The sequence below is a fragment of the Triturus cristatus genome, chromosome 2_1 (genome assembly GCF_964204655.1).
Source record: "Triturus cristatus chromosome 2_1, aTriCri1.1, whole genome shotgun sequence".
NCBI lineage: Eukaryota > Metazoa > Chordata > Amphibia > Caudata > Salamandridae > Triturus > Triturus cristatus.
The window spans coordinates 2,509,806-2,528,074 of record NC_140581.1 but is presented as its reverse complement, the minus strand read 5'-3'; the positions used below and the strand labels follow the sequence as shown (position 1 = coordinate 2,528,074).

Here is an 18,269-nt window from a genome sequence, read left to right as displayed (position 1 = left end):
AAACTTTCAAGATGGAGCGGACCGGAGCGCCCAACGAGTTTTGAAAATTTCGCGAAGATTCGTCAACCGGCGCCAAAGTTATTGGGAATGGAATGTTGCGAATTTCCTATGGATAATAGGTTTTAACTATAACTATCTACTGGCGACCGCCAGTAGATAATATATATATAAAAATGTCGTTCACTCTTCCACTGCATCAAACCCCCTGTCCACGACCGGCTCCGGTAGGGATTTTCCGACATTTAAAGACAGCCCTGCACCCACAGCCCCCAGCCCCCAGGCATTGGGGAGCCCGACCAACGGTGTCCAGGAGACTCTCTACATTTCTGAACGTAACTGCCCATGCACCGGTTTCCTTCATTCAGCTTCCTGGCCCAAGCCTGAAGCCTTTGTTTGAGACAGTCATCCTCCATTGATTTCTATTGGTACCCAATGCTGAGTTGGCACTCTGCACTTCACCCAGGCACCCCAGTGCAGCTGATGGTGTATGTGTGATGTTGGCTAATGGCCCCCGTGCTTGTCCTAACTTCTGGAGGTTTACCTCCAGCTTTGCTTTACCTACCTGTAATTGGGCCTTCGACTCTGAATCTGACCTCTGCACCTGGTCGCCCTAGTGCAGCTGGTGTTGCAGTCTTGGTGTTCACTAGAACTTCGCCCTGTGTTAACCTTATCTGCTGAAGACTGGGTTTGTGAGTAAAGTACTTTACCTGTGAAATGTAATTTCTATTTTCCTCCCATAGGATAACATTGCTCATTTGAAATAGGGCACAAACTGAATTTAACTGCTGAACTGAAGTCCTGCACTAAGTATTGATTTACTACCTTGAAAAATATTACCAGTTTGAAAACTGTCCTTATCTGCAACTAAGTTTCTTTGGCTCTAGAATTAAAAGTGACAGAAGTATATTTTTACAAACAATTGGTCTTGGATTTAGTCATGGAGTGTGTGTAATCATTTCTTGACTTGGTGTGTACAACAAATGATTAACACAATCCTCTGATAAGCTTAACTGTTCAACCGCACTACCACCTAAGAGTGCATGTGTGTTATCAACTTTAGCCTCTGGAGACCCGCTGGACTCTGTGCGCACTATACCTTATTTTGGTATAGTACGTACAGAGCCAGCCTCCTGCAACTAGGACCAGAGACCAAACTAACAAGAAAGATTGAACATTAGTTTCTTCAATGCTGGTAGACCAGGTTTTAAAGCTTCTACGATGAAAAGCAGAGTTATTGCATAGCTCAAATCATCCTTTTCTGTATTTGTCCATCCTTAATATATCCCTGTCTCGAAGAGTAGTTGTGTGACATTTGTGGAAATATTGCATTTGAAATATTTCATGACGTAATATCCATTTAAGAATAGGCAGCTTAGTACTTCGAGGCATTGCTGTGAAGAGTTGTCCATAACCGCAAGGATAAAGGTTTCAACCCTGGCGGGGCCTTTCATCTGTCTGAGGTCAGGCAACAAATTGCTTTTGAGTTTGCAATCCAGATGCAAACATTCCACCAGACCCGACTCAGGTGGGAGACTCCAGATATTTTAAGGAATAAATGTCTTCATTTTGGCTGCCTGACTCCCACCTGAAATTGACTGTGTTTCGATTGTAGTCAATGGAGAAATACATTTCCCCGGTTATTTTTTTTAATTTCCTACTTTCTGCTTCTAGAACGTTGGCCTTTCTGCAGATATTACTGAGAAACGGATGATCCAGTCCTCAGGACTCAATTATCAATCAATCAATCAGTTACATTTATAAAGCGCGCTACTCACCCGTAAGGGTCTCAAGGCGCTGGGGGGGAGGGGGGGGTCAGTGCTCGTAGAGCCAGGTCTTGAGCTGCCTTCTGAAGGAGAGGTGGTCCTGTATGGCGCGAAGGTGGCTGGGAAGGGAGTTCCAGGTCTTCGCTGCCAGAAAAGAGAAAGATCTTCCTCCGGCGGTGGCTTTGCGGATGCGGGGTACGGCTGCCAGGGCTTGTCCGGTCGAGCGTAGGGTGCGCGGAGGAGTGTAGAAGGAGACGCGGTGGTTGATGAGTTTTGGTCCGAGGTTGTGCAGGGCTTTGTGTGCGTGGGTGAGGAGTCTGAAGGTGATCCTCTTGTCGACTGGGAGCCAGTGAAGTTTCTTCAGGTGTCCGGAGATGTGGTGGTGGCGGGGTATGTTCAGGATGAGTCGTGCGGCAGCGTTCTGGATTCGTTGCAGTTTCCTCTGCAGCTTGATGGTGATGCCGGCGTACAGAGTGTTCCCTTAGTCCAAGCGACTGGTGACGAGGGCGTGGGTGACGGTCTTCCTGGTGTCGGTGGGGATCCAGCGGAAGATCTTGCGGAGCATGCGGAGGGTGTTGAAGCATGCCGAGGTCACCGAGTTGACCTTTCTGGTCATGGAGAGGGATGAGTCCAGGATGAAGCCGAGGTTGCGTGCGTGGTCGGTGGGTTGGGGAGTGCTGCCCAGGGCGGGAGGCCACCAGAAGTCGTCCCAGGCGGAGGATGTAGGGCCGAGTATGAGGACCTCCGTCTTCTCTGTGTTCAGTTTAAGCCGGCTGTCTGTCATCCAGTTCGCTACTTCCTTCATGCCTTCGTGTAGTCTGGTTCCAGCTGAGGTGGGGTTGTTGGTGAGGGATAAGATGAGCTGGGTGTCGTCGGCGTAGGATATGAGGTCGAGTCCGTGTTTTCGTGCGATGTTCGCCAGTGGGGGTAATGTAGATGTCGAATCAATCAATCAATTCTTTAATCGGATACAAAAATATCCAGAAAAGTACAAGATAAAACCAGCACAATACATACAGGACTCAATTATCAAAGTGCTGTCTTGTGGATTGTGGCCTACGGTCACTTAATTTGCGCAAACGTACCCCGCAAGTTTTGGGGTGCACATTGGTTTGCAGGTCCTATATTTGGCATAAAAAGGTAAAATGACATAAATAAAATTACCGTGGGTGGGGATGGGGAGAAAGGACCGTAATAAGCACACTGCAGAGCTGCAAACAGCCCTGTGCTTGCGTGACCCCTTCCAGGTGAATGTCAGGCTGCATTCTGTAATTTTACTAGACCATTGCTCAAGCAAAGGAGCGTTTTCTTTTTTGTTGTTGCTTAAAAGGAGCATTGTCTAATATTTCTATCATTACGTGGGGAGAGCAGCTTTATTGTCCTGACAGTGAAGTGTGTCACGTGAGCGCACATGGACCGGTCACCCATGATCAAACGCCGGATCTTCGGGGTGTTATTGACCTGCGGCGCAAAGAAGTGAAAGCGGCCATATTTGTGAGGGGGACGGGATACCTGCGGCTCACTCTAGCGCCGCGGCGGCCATCTTTGCGAGGGATACCAAATCTCTAACGATGTAGGCTAGTTTCATGGCGGCCATCTTTGTGGTGGTAACAAGATCCTTGAGGTCTATTCTCGCCCCGCGGCGGCCATCTTGGCGATGAGAACACAAACCTTGAGGTCTATTCCAGCGCCGCGGCGGCCATAATTGAGAAGGAAACAGAATCCTTGAGGTCTAGCTGGTTTCGAGGCGGACATCTTCGTGAGAGGCACGGATTCCTTTAAATGTACCCTAGTACCGTCGCGCCCATCTTTTTACAGGAACGGGACACTTGAGGCCTATTCTAGCGCCATGGCGGCCATCTTTGTGAGGGGTCCGGGATCTTTGAAGTCTCGTCTAATGTCAAACGGCCATCTTTGTGGGGGGACGGGATCCTTGCGGTCTATTTTTGCGGCTAGGCGGCCATAATTGGGGGTTTTCTACTCGGGGTTGCCCCTGCTGCGCCTGTGTAGTATTGGATCTTCTTTTTTAGCGGCAGCATCCTGCCGGGGCAAGTGGTGCTTGTGAACCCACCAAGGAAGCCGTGACCCCTCTCCTGCATGGGTAGGAGCGCCTTCTGTGGATAGACAGTGTGCTTCAGAATGGAGACTATGGCCATGGCTAGCCCACTGACTCCTAACTGCTTATTCCGAAGACACATCAGTGACTGCCTCCTGCTAAGAGACCCAGGGTCTGCTGATACCCCTCAGTGACTGCTTCCTGCTTACAGATCAAGGATCTGCAGACATCCCTCAGTGACTGCTTCCAGCTCACATATCCAGGGTCTGCAGATGCCCCTCAGTGACTGCTTCTATCTTACAGATCTGCAGACACCCCTCAGTGACTGCTTTCTGCTCACAGTCTGCATACACCCCTCAATGACCGCTTCCTGCTCAGAGATCCAGGCACACACCCCTCAGTGACTGCTTCCTGCTCACAGATCCAGGGTCTGCAGTTACCCCTTCAGAGACTGCTTCCTGTTCACAGATCCTGAGTCTGCAGATACCCTTAGTGACCACTTCCTGCTCACAGATCCACAGTCTGTAGATGCCCCTCAGTGACTGCTTCCTGCTCACAGATCCAGAGTCTGCAAACACCCCTCAGTGACTGCTTCCTGCTCCTAGACCCACAGTCTGCAGATGCCCCTCAGTGACTGCTTCCTGCTCACAGAACCAGGGTCACCATACACCCCTCAGCGACTGCTTCATTCTCACAGATCCACTGTCTGTAGATACCCATAAATGACTGCTTCTTTCTCACAGATCCAGGGTCTGCAGATACCCCTCAGTGACTGCATCTTGCTCACAGATCCAGGGTCTGCATATGCCCCTCAGTGACTGTTTCCTGCACCCAGATCCAGGGTCTGCAGATACCCCTCTGTGACTGTTTCCTGTTCACAGATCCAAGGTCTGCACATGCCCCTCAGTGACTGCTTCCTGCTCACAGATCCAGGGTCTGCAGATACCCCTCAGTGACTGCTTCCTTCTCACTGATCCATGGTCTGCATATGCCCCTCAGTGACTGTTTCCTGCCCCCAGATCCAGGGTCTGCAGATACTCCTCTGTGACTGTTTCCTGTTCACAGATCCAAGGTCTGCAGATGCCCCTCAGTGACTTCTGCCTGCTTACAGATCCAGGGTCTGCAGATACCCCTCAGTGACGGCTTCCTGCTGATAGATCCAGGGTGTGCAGATGTCCCACAGTGACTGCTTCCTGCTCACAGGTCCAGGGTCTGCAGATGCCTCTGAAGTGACTGCTTCCTGCCCACAGATCCAGGGCTTGCAGATACCCCTCACTGACTGCTCCCTGCTCACAGATCCAGGGGCTGCAGATACCCCTCAGTGACTACTTCCTGCTCACAGATCCAGGGTCTGCAGATACCCTTCAGTGTCTGCCTCCTGCTCACAGATCCAGGTTCTGCTGATACCCGTCAGTGACTGCTTTCTGTTCACAGATTCTGGGCCTGCAGATACCCCTCAGTGACTGCTTCCCGCTCACAGAGCCAGGGTTTGCAGATGCCCCTCAGTGACTGCTTCCTGCTCACAGATCCGGGGTCTGCAGATACCCCTCCCCTCGGTGACTGCTTCCTGCTCACAGATCCAGGGCTTGCAGATAACTCTCAGTTACTGCTTCCTGATTACAGATCCAGGGTTTGCAGATACCCCTCAGTGACTGCTTCCTGCTCACAGATCCAGGGTTTGCAGATACCCCTCAGTGACTGCTTCCTGCTTACAGATCCAGGGTTTGCAGATGCCCATTCAGTGACTGATCCCTGCTCACAGATTCAGGGTTTGCAGATACCCCTCAGTGACTGATTCCTGCTCACAGATCCATGGTCTGCTGATGCCCCTCAGTGACTGCCTCTGCTCACAGATCCAGAGTCTGCAGATACCCCTCAGTGACTGCTTCCTGCTTACAGATCCAGGGTGTGCAGATGCCCATTCAGTGACTGCTCCCTGCTCACAGATTCAGGGTTTGCAAATGCTCCTCATTGACTGGTTCTTGCTCACAGATCCAGTGTCTGCAGATTCCCCTCAGTGACTGCTTCCTGCCCACAAATCCAGGGTCTGCAGATACCCCTCAGTGACTGCTTCTATCTCACAGATCCAGATTCTGCAGATACCCTCCAGTGACTACTTCTATCTCACAGATCCACAGTGTGCAGATACTTTTAGTGACTGCTTCCTGCCCACAGACCCATTGTCTGCAGATACCCCTCAGTGACTGCTTCCTGCCCACAAATCCAGGGTCTGCATATACTCCCCAGTGACTACTTTTATCTTGTAGCTCCACAATGTGCAGATGCCCCTCAGTGACTGCTTCCTGCTCACAGACCCATATGTTACTGTTCCTGTTCACTTGTGATGGCTTTCAGCTCATGGACTCTCCATCCTGTAGACCAGCAGGTGGACTTCAGCCTCACAGGCACATGAAGTGTTATCAAAACGGAAATCACAGTTTGTTTCTAAATTCTTCTGAAGACATGTCAGGCCTGGTTCCTCCTCACAAACCCACAGTGTGTAAAGACCCGTAGTGACTGCTTCCTACGCTCAGATCCCGGGTCTGCAGATACCCCTCAGTGACCGCTTCCTGCACACAAATCCAGGGTCTGCAGATACCCCTCAGTGACTGCTCCCATCGCACAGATCCAAAGTCGGCAGATAGCCCTCAGTGACTGCTTTCTGCTCACAGATCAAGGGTCTGCATATACCCCTCTGTGACTGCTTCCTGCGCACAGATCCAGGGTCTAAATGCACCCTCAGTGACTGATTCCTGGTCACAAATCATCAATCAACAGATGTTCAACATTATATCTTCCTGCTCATACATCCGCATTGTGCAGATACGCCTCTGTGACTATTTCCTACTCACAGGTCCACAGTGTGCAGATACCCTCAGTGACCGCTTCCTGCTCACAGATCCACAGTCTCCAGCTGACCCTCAGTGACTGCTTCTTGATTACAGATCCACAGTCGGCAGATACCTTCAGTGACTGCGTCCTGCCCACAGATCCACAGTGTGCAGATACCCCTCAGTGACCGCTTCCTGCTAACGGATCCAGTGTCTGCAGATACCCTAAATAACTCCTTCCTGCCCACAGATCCAGGGTCTGCAGATACCCCTCAGTGACTACTTCCTGCTCACAGATCAAGGGTCTCCAGATACCCACAGTGACTGCTTCCTGCTTACAGATTCAGGGTCTGCAGATACCTCTCAGTGACTGCTTCCTGCTCACAGATCCAGAGTCTGCAGATACCTCTCAGTGACTGCTTCCTGCTCACAGATCCAGAGTTTGCAGATACCCCTCAGTGACTGCTTCCTGCTCACACATCCACAGTGTGCGGATTCACAGTGACCTCCAGCTCACAGACTGGTGTTCAGAAAGGCTTCATTACAGAGGTTGTACTCCTAATTCCAGAACCATGGAATGCGATGAAGCAGGTAACAACATTTTCTTTTGGTTAAAATGTGCTGCAGCCAGTCATTTGGACTGTGCAGTTTATTCTCTGGGAGCTGAGGGGGGCCACAACTGGAGTTTGTTTTGTCACTGGATCTGAAGATGCTTTGAGTGTGCTCTTTATTGAATCACAAGAAGTTTATTCTCCTGGGTGCTGATGGGGCTCAGAGTGAGGCGGTTGTTTTGTTACGGAAGCTGATAGAACTTCAGGCTTCAGTTTATACTCATAAAGGAGTCGACGGGGCTCAGTGGGTGGATACTTCTATATTTGAAACTGATGGGTCTGAGACGGTGCAGTTTATTCTATCACAGGATCTGATGGGAATCAGGTTTGGAGGTTGCTTTGTCACTGGAACTGATAGAAGCTCAAGCTGTTGTTCTGTTACAGGAGGTGGATGGGCTCATACTGTGCATTTTAGTTTTTCACAGGACTGGTGGGGGCTGATAGAGCACAGACTGTGCAGTCTATTCTGTTACTTGAGCTGTTAGAGGTTCACTGCAACGTTTCCTTCTCAGGAGCTGTCCGGGCTCAGACGGTGCAGTTTATCCTCTCCTAGTGGCCTGAGGACCTCAGACCGTGCTGTTTATTCCATCACAGCAGACGAGGAGGCTCAGACTGTATAATTTATTCCATCACAGCAGCCCAGGAGACTCAGACTGTGCACTTTATTCTATCACACCGCTGACTGTGCAGGTTATTCCATCCCAGTAGCCCAGGAGGCTCAGACTGTGCAGGTTATTCCATCACAGCAGCCCAGGAGGCTCAGACTTTGCAGTTTATTCTACGACAGCAGCCCAGGAGGCTCAGATTGTGCACTTTATTCTATCAAAGCAGCCCAGGAGGCTCTGACTGTGCAGTTTATTCTAACATAGCAGCCCAGGAGGCTCAGACTGTGCAGTTTATTCTATCACAGCAGCCAAGGAGGCTCAGACTGTGCAGGGTATTCCATCCCAGCAGCCCGGGAGGCTCAGACTGTGCAGTGTATTCCATCACAGCAGCCCAGGAGGCTCTGACTGTGCAGGTCATTCCATCACAGCAGCCACGGAGGATCAGACTGTGCAAGTAATTCCATCACAGCAGCCCAGGAGGCTCAGACTGTGCAGGTCATTCCATCACAGCAGCCCAGGAGGCTTGGATTGTGCAGATCATTCCATCACAGCAGATGAGGAGGCTCAGACTGTGCAGGTTATTCCATCACAGTAGCCCAGGAGGCTGGGACTGTGCAAGTTATTCCATCACAGCAGCCCAGGAGGATCGGACCGTGCAGGTTCTTTCATCACAGTAGCCCAGGAGGCTCAGACTGTGCAGTTTATTCTATCACAGCAGCCGAGGAGGCTCAGACTGTGCAGGGTATTCCATCACAGCTGCTGAGGCGGCTCAGACAGAACAGGTTATTTTATCACAGCAGCCCAGGAGGCTTAGACTGTGCACAGTTCATTTTATCACAGCAGCTGAGGAGGCTCCGACTGTGCAGGTTATTCCATCCCAGCAGCCCAGGAGGCTCAGACTGTGCAGGTTATTCCATCCGAGCAGCACAGGAGGCTCAGACTGTGCAGTTTATTCTATCACAGCAGCCCAGGAGGCGCTGGCTGTGCAGTTTATTCCATCACAGCAGATGAGGAGGCTCAGACTGTACAATTTATTCCATCACAGCAGCCCAGGAGGCTCAGGCTGTAGGTTATTCCATCACGCTAGAGAAAAAGAACGAGGAAACCCTTACAGTCAAAAGGGACCAAGGGCAGTAGTTAATTTCAAGACACAACGGTCCCTTACAAGGTAAATAGTTAGATTCAAACATACCACAATATTACAATGAAGATGTGATCCTACCCTGTCCTTGAAATAAAAGGGGAGGCCCTGTGCCAGCCCAGTTGTCTTATTCCTCAAATCTCACTCCAAGGGTGAAAAGAAAGAAATTAGGTTTTGTGTGGTCTATAATGGCCTCAATGCTGTGACGGAAACCGATGCAGAAACTTGATCTCCTGTTCACTAACACATCTAATAATAAAGTGGAACCCCCTATCCCCTTGATCTGGTCGGATCATAGTCTATTGAAATTTTCTTTACAAATAGCTACTACTAACAACAATCCTAATATTGAACAGAAATGGAGCCGGCCCTGGAGGAAAGTCAGTTTAGCTACCTTTTCTCCCTACTTCAGCCCCCGCTCTTAACAAGCACTGATAATATACATCACGCAGTAGATGCCTTTGAGAAAGCAATCACCCAGGCCCTCGACATCTCTGCATCCTTGTCAATGGTCAAGCTTATGTCCATAGTGCCACCTTGGTTTATTAAATTCCTAAAATCGGAAAACTAGCCAGTAGGAAAACCGAACGCAAATTGAGGTAAACCAAAAGCACTGAGGACAGACAGGGGTACAAACTCATCTACAGACTGTTAGAATTGGGGATCTCTGGTTGACACAGGTAGGGACTTGTGTCAAGCAGGGATCCTCTCCTCTAGACAGGGTAAGGGGTTACGCTCCTAACACAACCCCTGCTCACCCTCTAGGTAGCTTGGCGCGAGCAGACAGGGCTTATCTCAGGGCGCAATGGTTAAGCATTTGTGACCACATACAGTAACTCAATGGCAACCCCACAAATGGACTCCACACTGGGATTATCAAAAATAGGTATTTTATATATAGGCAGGCTTAGCACAAGACCAAATAACGATAAACAGGCTCACAATACTTTTGGCAACAAGCAGTTCTTGATTTACGCGTACTTTTAAAGTTCTGTGCGGTTCGTTCTTCGTACGGTTCGTACGGGGACACGAGATGCTTCAGAGCGGGTCTCACAACGCTGCAGATGCTCCGGTGCGAAGCGTACACTCTGCGGTGTTTACGAATGGGGCTCACAACGCTGCAGACGCTCCGGTGCGAAGCGTACACCCTACGGTGCTTAAGAACGGGTCTCACAACGCCGCAGACGCTCCAGTGCGAAGCGTACACCCTGCGGTGCTTAACATACACAGTACCTTGTCTTGGAGAGTTCGTCACGGACGATGCGGTGAAAAACCAGCGCGTTGTACGTTGCCATGTCCTCCTGTTACGGTGCGAGCTACGGCTCGTAGGGGGCCTTAGTCACGATGTTCGAGGGGACGGTGCGTAGGTACGGTGCTCTGGCTGTTCGTTTCGGCGTACGAGCCGTACCTTGAGAGCGGCGTCTTTTCTTAAAGCGCGGTATGAAGCAGGCAGTACGCCCTGATTGTGAGCGACATACCAACCACTCTACGCGCCGCAGCCTGCCCACAACAGGGGTAGGGGGGCACGCTTGAGCAGTACGATGCGAAGAGGGGGAATCAAAGTGCGGCACGAAGTCCTCCCTTCACGGTGCGTAGGGGGCCTTAGTCGCGTTGTTTGGGCCGGACAGCTGGGCACATGCTTTCCAGTGTACGTGCCGATCTAGGAGGCGCACACTTCTCTCGGCTTCGGTTTCACGGTGAGAACGGCGGTTCTCAGCGGCGGTTCCCAAGGGGGTGAAGTCCACTGGTCCTGAGACTTCGTTCAGGGTGGCAAGCTCAGTCACAAGCCCTTGGAGATCTTAAAAGCACAAGTTGAAATAAAGTTTCTCAGCAATCTTTCTCCTCTCCTTCAGCAGCAAGGCAACCACTGCAGGCCAATCCCCCAGGTCAGGGACAGTACTCCTTCTACAGCTTTCCCGGTTCCTTCTCCTCAGGCAGAGGTTCGTCTTGTCAGCAGAATCTGATTTCTTGGGAGCAAGGTCCCAATACTTATAGTGCAATTCTTTTGTTCTTGCAGGCCAGGGGGGCCCTTGCCTAGTTCGGTCCGGTTTCTGAGCACTTTGTTGACATGGTGCAGGCTTCTGCTTTCAGTGTGCAGGGCAGAGACATCAGACGCTCCACAGGAGGTGGAGCCAGCATTGTTGTGGCAGAGCACAGCCCTATTCAGAGTCCAGGTGCACTCCTCCCACCCATCCTGGTGTAATCTTCCTATTCACCACCTGGCTGCCCAGACTGTCTCTTGGAATTCCCCAGCCCTGCCCCTCACACAAACCAGACAGCAGATACACATCAGCACAGAGGCGGGCTGAAATGGTTAGGCAAGCAAATGCCAACTTTCTAAAAGTGTCATTTGGAAACACAGAGCATTAAAATAAACTTTGCTAAAATATGTATTTTATTATTCTGAGTTCAGGCATACTAAACTCGAATTTCTACCATGTTCCCTGGGTCTGTTAGGATCATAGAATGTAAAAATTCTAACAGCCCATTATGGCCTATGAGAACAGGTAGCCTTACAATAGTGAAAAACGAATATGGCTGTAATTCACTATTAGGACATGCCACACACATCAGGGCTTGTCCTACCTTATGCTTGCAATGCACCCTGCCCTTGGGCCTACCATAGGGGTGACTCACATGAAGTAAAGGGAAGGTTTAGGGACTGGCAAGTGGGTGCACTTGCCCAGTCAGCATGACAGTACCAGACTGCACGCAGGTCCTGTAAAGGCAGACCTTAGACACATTTTACTAGGCCGCTTCTGTGGGTGGCACAACCAGTGCTGCAAGCCCACCAGCAGCATTTGTATTTACAAGCCTTGGGCACTCCTGGTGCACTTTACTGGGGTCTGACAGTAAACCAAATAAGCCAATCATGGAATCCAACCAACATATACATTTTATATAGGGAGCATTTGCACTGTGGCCCTGGTTGGTAGTGGCGCAGTGCTCTGAGCAGCCAACACCAGCAAAACACATGAGGCACAGCAACAAAAAAGTGGAAGGGAGACTCACGCCAAGGTGCCAGGTTTAACACGTGTCCACTCCAGCTGAAATGTGGGGAGAACTACCCTACCCCAGGGAGTTCCTCATCACTAAGGCAGAAAAATCTGGACAGACCGTCAGCATTGGCGTGATCTGTACCAGGGCGATGTTCCACCGTGAAATCCATACCCTGTAGGGAAATGGACCACCTCAACAGCTTTGGATTCTCACCCCTCATATGCATCAACCATCTGAGGGGCCTGTGGTCTGTCTGAACCCGGAAGTGAGACCCAAACAGGTATGGTCTTAGCTTCTTCAGTGCCCAGACCACAGCAAATGCCTCGCGCTCAATAGCACTCCATCTCTGTTCCCGTGGAAGTAACCTCCTGCTAAGGAAGGCTACAGGTTGATCTAGGCCCTCTTCATTAATCTGTGAAAGAACAGCCCCCACACCATGCTCTGAAGCGTCTGTCTGAACGATAAACTCTTTGGAGAAGTTGGGAGCCAAGAGCACGGGCGCCGCGCACATAGCAGCTTTCAGGGCCTCAAAAGCTTTCTGACAGGTGTCAGTCCAAATCACTTTCCGGGGCAGCTTCCTAGAAGTCAGCGCTGTCTAGGGGGCAACAATGTTGCCATACCCCTTGACAAACCTCCTGTAGTACCCGGTGAGACCTAGGAAGGCTCTCACCTCTGTCTGGGTTTTGGGCGACTCCCAATTCAGGATGGTTTCTATCTTGGGTTGAAGGGGCGCCACCTGGCTGCTCCCAACCTTCTGCCCCAAGTACACCACGGAACCCTGCCCGATCTGGCACTTACTTGCCTTGATCGTGAGGCCTGCCCGCTGCAGCGCCATCAACACTTCCCAGAGGTGGTGCAGGTGTTCTTCCCAAGTGGAGCTGAACACCGCAATGTCATCCAGGTAGGCAGCACTGAACGAATCCAGTCCAACGAGCACCTGGTTGACCAACCTCTGGAAGGTGGCAGGGGCATTCTTCATCCCAAAGGGCATAACCCGGAACTGGTAATGCCCATCTGGGGTGGAAAATGCTGACCTCTCTTTGGCCCCATCGGTCAAGGCGATCTGCCAGTACCCAGACGTTAAATCAAACGTGCTGAGGTAGTTGGCAGCCCCTAGCCGATCTATGAGCTCATCAGCTCTGGGGATGGGGTGTGCGTCAGTCCTGGTGGCTGAATTGAGTCCTCTGTAGTCCACACAGAACCAGAGTTCGGGTGTGGCTCCCGGCGCTGCAGCCTTTGGGACCAAGACCACTGGGCTGGCCCAAGGACTTCTGGAGGACTCAATTACCCCGAGTGCAAACATCTTGGAGACCTCCTCCTTGATGCACGCCCTCACCCTGTCAGTCACCCTGTAGGCCTTGTGCCTCAAAGGCGTACTATCCCCAGTGTCCACATCATGGATGCACCAATCAGTGACACCGGGAACCAGGGAAAACAGATCAGAAAATTGTCCCAGCAGCTGGTGACAATCATTCTGTTGCTCAGGGGTCAGGGTGGAAGAGAGGATGACACCATCCACTGACCCATCTTGCTCCAGGGCTGACAGGAGGTCAGGAAGAGGCTCGGTCTCCTCTTCCATCCCAGCATCTGTTGCCAAGAGCATGCCCACTTGGGACCTCTCCAAGTGGGGCTTCAGGCGGTTGACATGTAGGACCCTCAAGGGGTTCCTGGGAGACCGCAAGTCCACCAAATAGGTAACAGGACTCTTGCGCGCCACAACCTCAAAGGGACCGGTCCATTTATCCTGGAGCGCACAAGGCTCCACGGGGGCCAAGACCCACACCTTCTGTCCAGGCTGAAGCTCTACCAGAGTGGCATTCTGGTCATACCACCGCTTCATCTCCTCCTGGCTGGCTTCCAGATTTGCCTCAGCAAGTTGCCTGAATTGCCTAGTCTAATTCCTGAAGGCCAGCATGTAGCTATATACATTCTGGGGAGGTTTCCTGGTAGATTGCTCCCAGCCTTCCTTGGCCAGACTTAGAGGTCCTCTCACTGGGTGGCCATACAGGAGCTCAAAGGGGCTGAACCCTAGAGACTTCTGTGGCACCCCGCAGTAAGCAAAGAGAAGGCATGGTAAGAGGACGTCCCACTTAAGCCTCATGGGTTCTTCCAGACCCATTATCATGCCTTTGAGGGTACGGTTGAATCTCTCAACCAACCCATTTCCTTGGGGGTGGTAAGGTGTGGTAAACTTGTATGTTACACCACACTCTTGCCAAAGGGATTTCATATACTTGGATATGAAATTGGAACCCCGGTCAGACACCACCTCTAGAGGGAATCCCACTCTGGAGAAAATTCCCATCAGTGCACGTCCCACCACGGGGGCCGTCACTGTCCTCAGAGGGATGGCTTCCGGGTACCGGGTGGCATGGTCCACCAGGACCAGGATAAACCTGTTGCCCATGGCTGTCCTGGGGTCCAGTGGCCCCACAATGTCAATCCCCACTCGCTGGAATGGGGTACTGACCACAGGGAATGGCGGGAGAGGAGCCTTCTGCTTCCTCCCACTCTTTCCACTTGCCTGGCAAGTCTGACAGGTCCTGCAGTGAGTGTCTGAACTCCTGCGCATTTGAGGCCAATAAAAGTGAGTGACAAGCCTTTCAAAGGTCTTGTCCTGCCCCAAATGTCCTGCCAATGGCACATCGTGAGCCCGTGAGCCAGCCCCAGTAGGAAGGCTCTGAAGCTCTGTGGTACCACCAGCACACAGGCTGACCCAGGCTCAGCAACCTTAGGCTCTGTATACAGGAGGTCGTTCTCCCAGTAAATGAAATGTGACCACGACTAATCACCTGCGGCCTGGTCTGCAGCCTGCTGCCGAATACCCACAAGAGAAGGGCATTCTTTCTGCGCCTTAAAAAGTCCTCCCTGGAGGGCCCTCCTTCTTGCTGCCAATGGGTCAGCTCAGGCAGGTCCCCCAGTTCAGCTATCTGTTCTCCTGTCGGCTCCAGGCATCCCCCCTCAATGTCTGCTTCCTCCTGGACCGTGGGAACTTCAGGGGCCGGTTTCCCGCACCCCCTGCCTCCTCTCTCTAAGGCCGGTCCCTGGGCCTCCCTCTCAGGCTCCAGGACCTCTTGAGCACCTCTACTTGCTGCCATGGACCGTGTGGTGACACACGCCCAATCCGGCATGCCCAACATCTCCAGGTGAGCACTCCGCTCCACCTTAGCCCAAGGTGAGCTCTCCAAATCGTTCCCTAACAGACAGTCTACAGGCATGGCGGGCCTCACAGCTACCTGAAGAGTACCAGATACCCCCCCCCCCCCCACTCAAAGGGAACCTGAGCCACCTTGCAGTGACTCTCTGTGTTGTCAGCGGCAACAACCGGATAGAATGCTCCTGGGACCACCTGCTCTTGAGACACCAGGTGACACTTGACAGCTGTCACACTGGCTCCTGTATCTCTCAGAGCATCCACCCTACGGCCATTGATGGTCACCCACTGCCTGTATTTCTTAGTGTTATCAGGCAGCTGGGTTTGGGGGACCATCTCACAGTCCCCTAATGAGACAAGGGACATCTCTGCGGGACCCCACCCACCTTGGACTGCCCTCTCCTCCCCCAAGGCTACACTAGCCATCTGCCGGGGTGGAGCACCAGTGGGGGCTGGTTTACCAACAAAGGACACTTTTAATCAGAGGCAAAATGACCTATGTTACCGCACTTGTAACGTTTTATGGGCCCCTTTTGAACAGGTGGACCTGTCAGGGCCCCGGTCGGTTTCTGGGGTGGGGGAGGCTGAGAACCTTTCCCTTGGTTCCCTTTGGGGATTCCTTTGGGGCCTTCTTGGGAACTCCCTCTGTTTACCCCTGTCCCCCCAACTCTTCTGCTGGGCACCCTGCCCACCTTTGGCGGAGTCTCCCACGTGACTGTTGTGGACCCTGGTACTGACCCAGCGGTCCGCCTCCTCAGCAAGCTTCCTAGGGTTAGTCAGCCTATTATCAATCAGGTGCTGACGTAGCTCAGGAAAACAATTACTGGACAAGTGCTCCCATGCCATTAAATCAAGAAGCCCTTGAAAATCATCAACCTTGCTACCCTTCACCCAACCATCCAGTGCTCTGCAGAAAAAAGTTACATACTCAACATACGTAATGTTTGGAATCTTTGTGCAACCCCTGAACCTTTGCCTATACATCTCAGGGGTTAACCCATACCTAGTCATCAAAGCTTCCTTCATATGGGGATAAGAATTATAAACATCTGAAGGTAAATCTAGCAGTGTGTCCCGCCCCTCACTAAGGAACCGTCCCCACAACCCCGCTCCCCAATCCTTCTCAGGGACCCGGTGGGAAGACATGGCTACCTCATAGGCTTTGAACCACTGCCCTATGTCATCATTCTTAAAAAAAATCTTTTACTACATCTTTTGGTATGTACACCCTTGATTCTACCTGCACTGACGGTGTGCTGCCACCAGAGGGAGTAGACTCTAAACTTTTAGCTTTTAGATCTAATTCCCTTAACTTCATGTCATGCTCCATTTGGATTCTTCTTTCTTCCAGAGCTTTTTGCTTTCCAGCTCCAGTTGCCCATTCAATTTGAGCTTTGCCATCTCCATTTCATGCATCCTGGTTTCTTTCCTGTCTGCCAACTCTTCTGACGACAGGCCTCTGCCAAAGTTATGGACGCTTTCTGCTGGTTCAATTACTACCACATCCTCAGGTGACCTTGACTCAATCCAGGTCCTCAGCGCCTTGAGTAGGTCTGCTTTGACCTTGCATCCAGCATGGGGAACTTTGAACTTTTTTCAGAAGCCCTTCAGCTGGGCCTTGGTGTAGCTCTCTAGTCTCTCCTCTTCCCATTCTACTTCTTCGCTTTCAGAGACTACAGATGGCGCTTTCTCAACAATGACTGAACCAGGCATGATTCTTCAAAAAATGGATATTTCTTGGCAAACAAAAATCAAAAAGTATGTGGCTGCGTTATTGGTCTGAACTCACTAAGTGGCGTTCACCAAATCACTGTACATGAATCACAAATGCAAATTCAGAATCCTCACCGCTTACCACCAATGTTAGAATTGGGGATCTCTGGTTGACACAGGTAGGGACTTGTGTCAAGCAGGGATCCTCTCCTCTAGTCAGAGTAAGGGGTTACGCTCCTAACACAACCCCTGCTCACCCTCTAGGTAGCTTGGCGCGAGGAGACAATGCTTATCTCAGGGAGCAATGGTTAAGCATTTGTGACCACATACAGTAACTCAATGGCAACCCCACAAATAGACTCCACACTGGGATTATCAAAAATAGGTATTTTATATATAGGCAGGCTTAGCACAAGACCAAATAACGATAATCAGGCTCACAATACTTTTGGCAATAAGCAGTTCTCGATTTACGCGTACTTTCACAGTTCTGTGCGGTTCGTTCTTCTTCGTACGGGGACACGAGATGCTTCAGAGTGGGTCTCACAACGCTGCAGATGCTCTGGTGCGAAGCGTACACCCTGCGGTGCTTACGAACGGGGCTCACAACGCTGCAGACGCTCCGGTGCGAAGCGTACACCTGCGGTGCTTAAGAACGGGTCTCACAACGCCGCAGACGCTCCGGTGCGAAGCGTACACCCTGCGGTGCTTAACATACACAGTACCTTGTCTTGGAGAGTTCGTCACGGACGATGCGGTGAAAAACCAGCCCGTTGTACGTTGCGATGTCCTCCTGTTACGGTGCGAGCTGCGGCTCGTAGGGGGCCTTAGTCACGATGTTCGAGGGGACGGTGCGTAGGTACGGTGCTCTGGCTGTTCGTTGCGGCATACGAGCCGTACCTTGAGAGCGGCGCCTTTTCTTTAAGCGCGGTGCGAAGCAGGCAGTACGCTCCGATTGTGAGCGACGTACCAACCACTCTACGCTCCGCAGCCTGCCCACAACAGGGGTAGGGGGGCACGCTTGAGCAGTACGATGCGAAGAGGGGGAATCAAAGTGTGGCACGAAGTCCTTCCTTCACGGTGCGAGCTACGGCTCGTAGGGGGCCTTAGTCGCGTTGTTTGGGCCGGACAGCTGGGCACAGGCTTTCCAGTGTACGCGCCGATCTAGGAGGCGCACACTTCTCTCGGCGTCGGTTTCACGGTGAGAACGGCGGTTCTCAAGGGGGTGAAGTCCACTGGTCCTGGGACTTTGTTCAGGGGGCAAGCTCAGTCACACGCCCTTGGAGATCTTAAAAGCGCAAGTTGAAATAAAGTTTCTCAGCAATCTTTCTCCTCTCCTTCAGCAGCAAGGCAACCACTGCAGACCAATCCCCCAGGTCAGGGACAGTACTCCTC

The 18,269-nt window shown here is 51.6% G+C and overlaps 1 protein-coding gene across 2 annotated transcripts in view; it reads left to right on the top strand.

The window, feature by feature from the left end:
* Positions 1-3,484: 3,484 nt before the first annotated feature.
* LOC146863580 (uncharacterized) overlaps positions 3,485-18,269 on the top strand; it is a 79,539-nt gene continuing 64,754 nt past the window's right edge. Inside the window, exon 1 of one of the 2 annotated variants that reach the window (XM_085627374.1) lies at positions 3,485-7,241. Coding sequence is in view for 1 of the 2 variants with exons in the window: in XM_085627365.1 (XP_085483491.1) it covers positions 7,223-7,241 (19 nt within the window). In the remaining variant the exon portion in view is untranslated. The remainder of the gene's footprint in view (positions 7,242-18,269) is intronic. The other variant, XM_085627365.1, reaches the window with a different exon arrangement.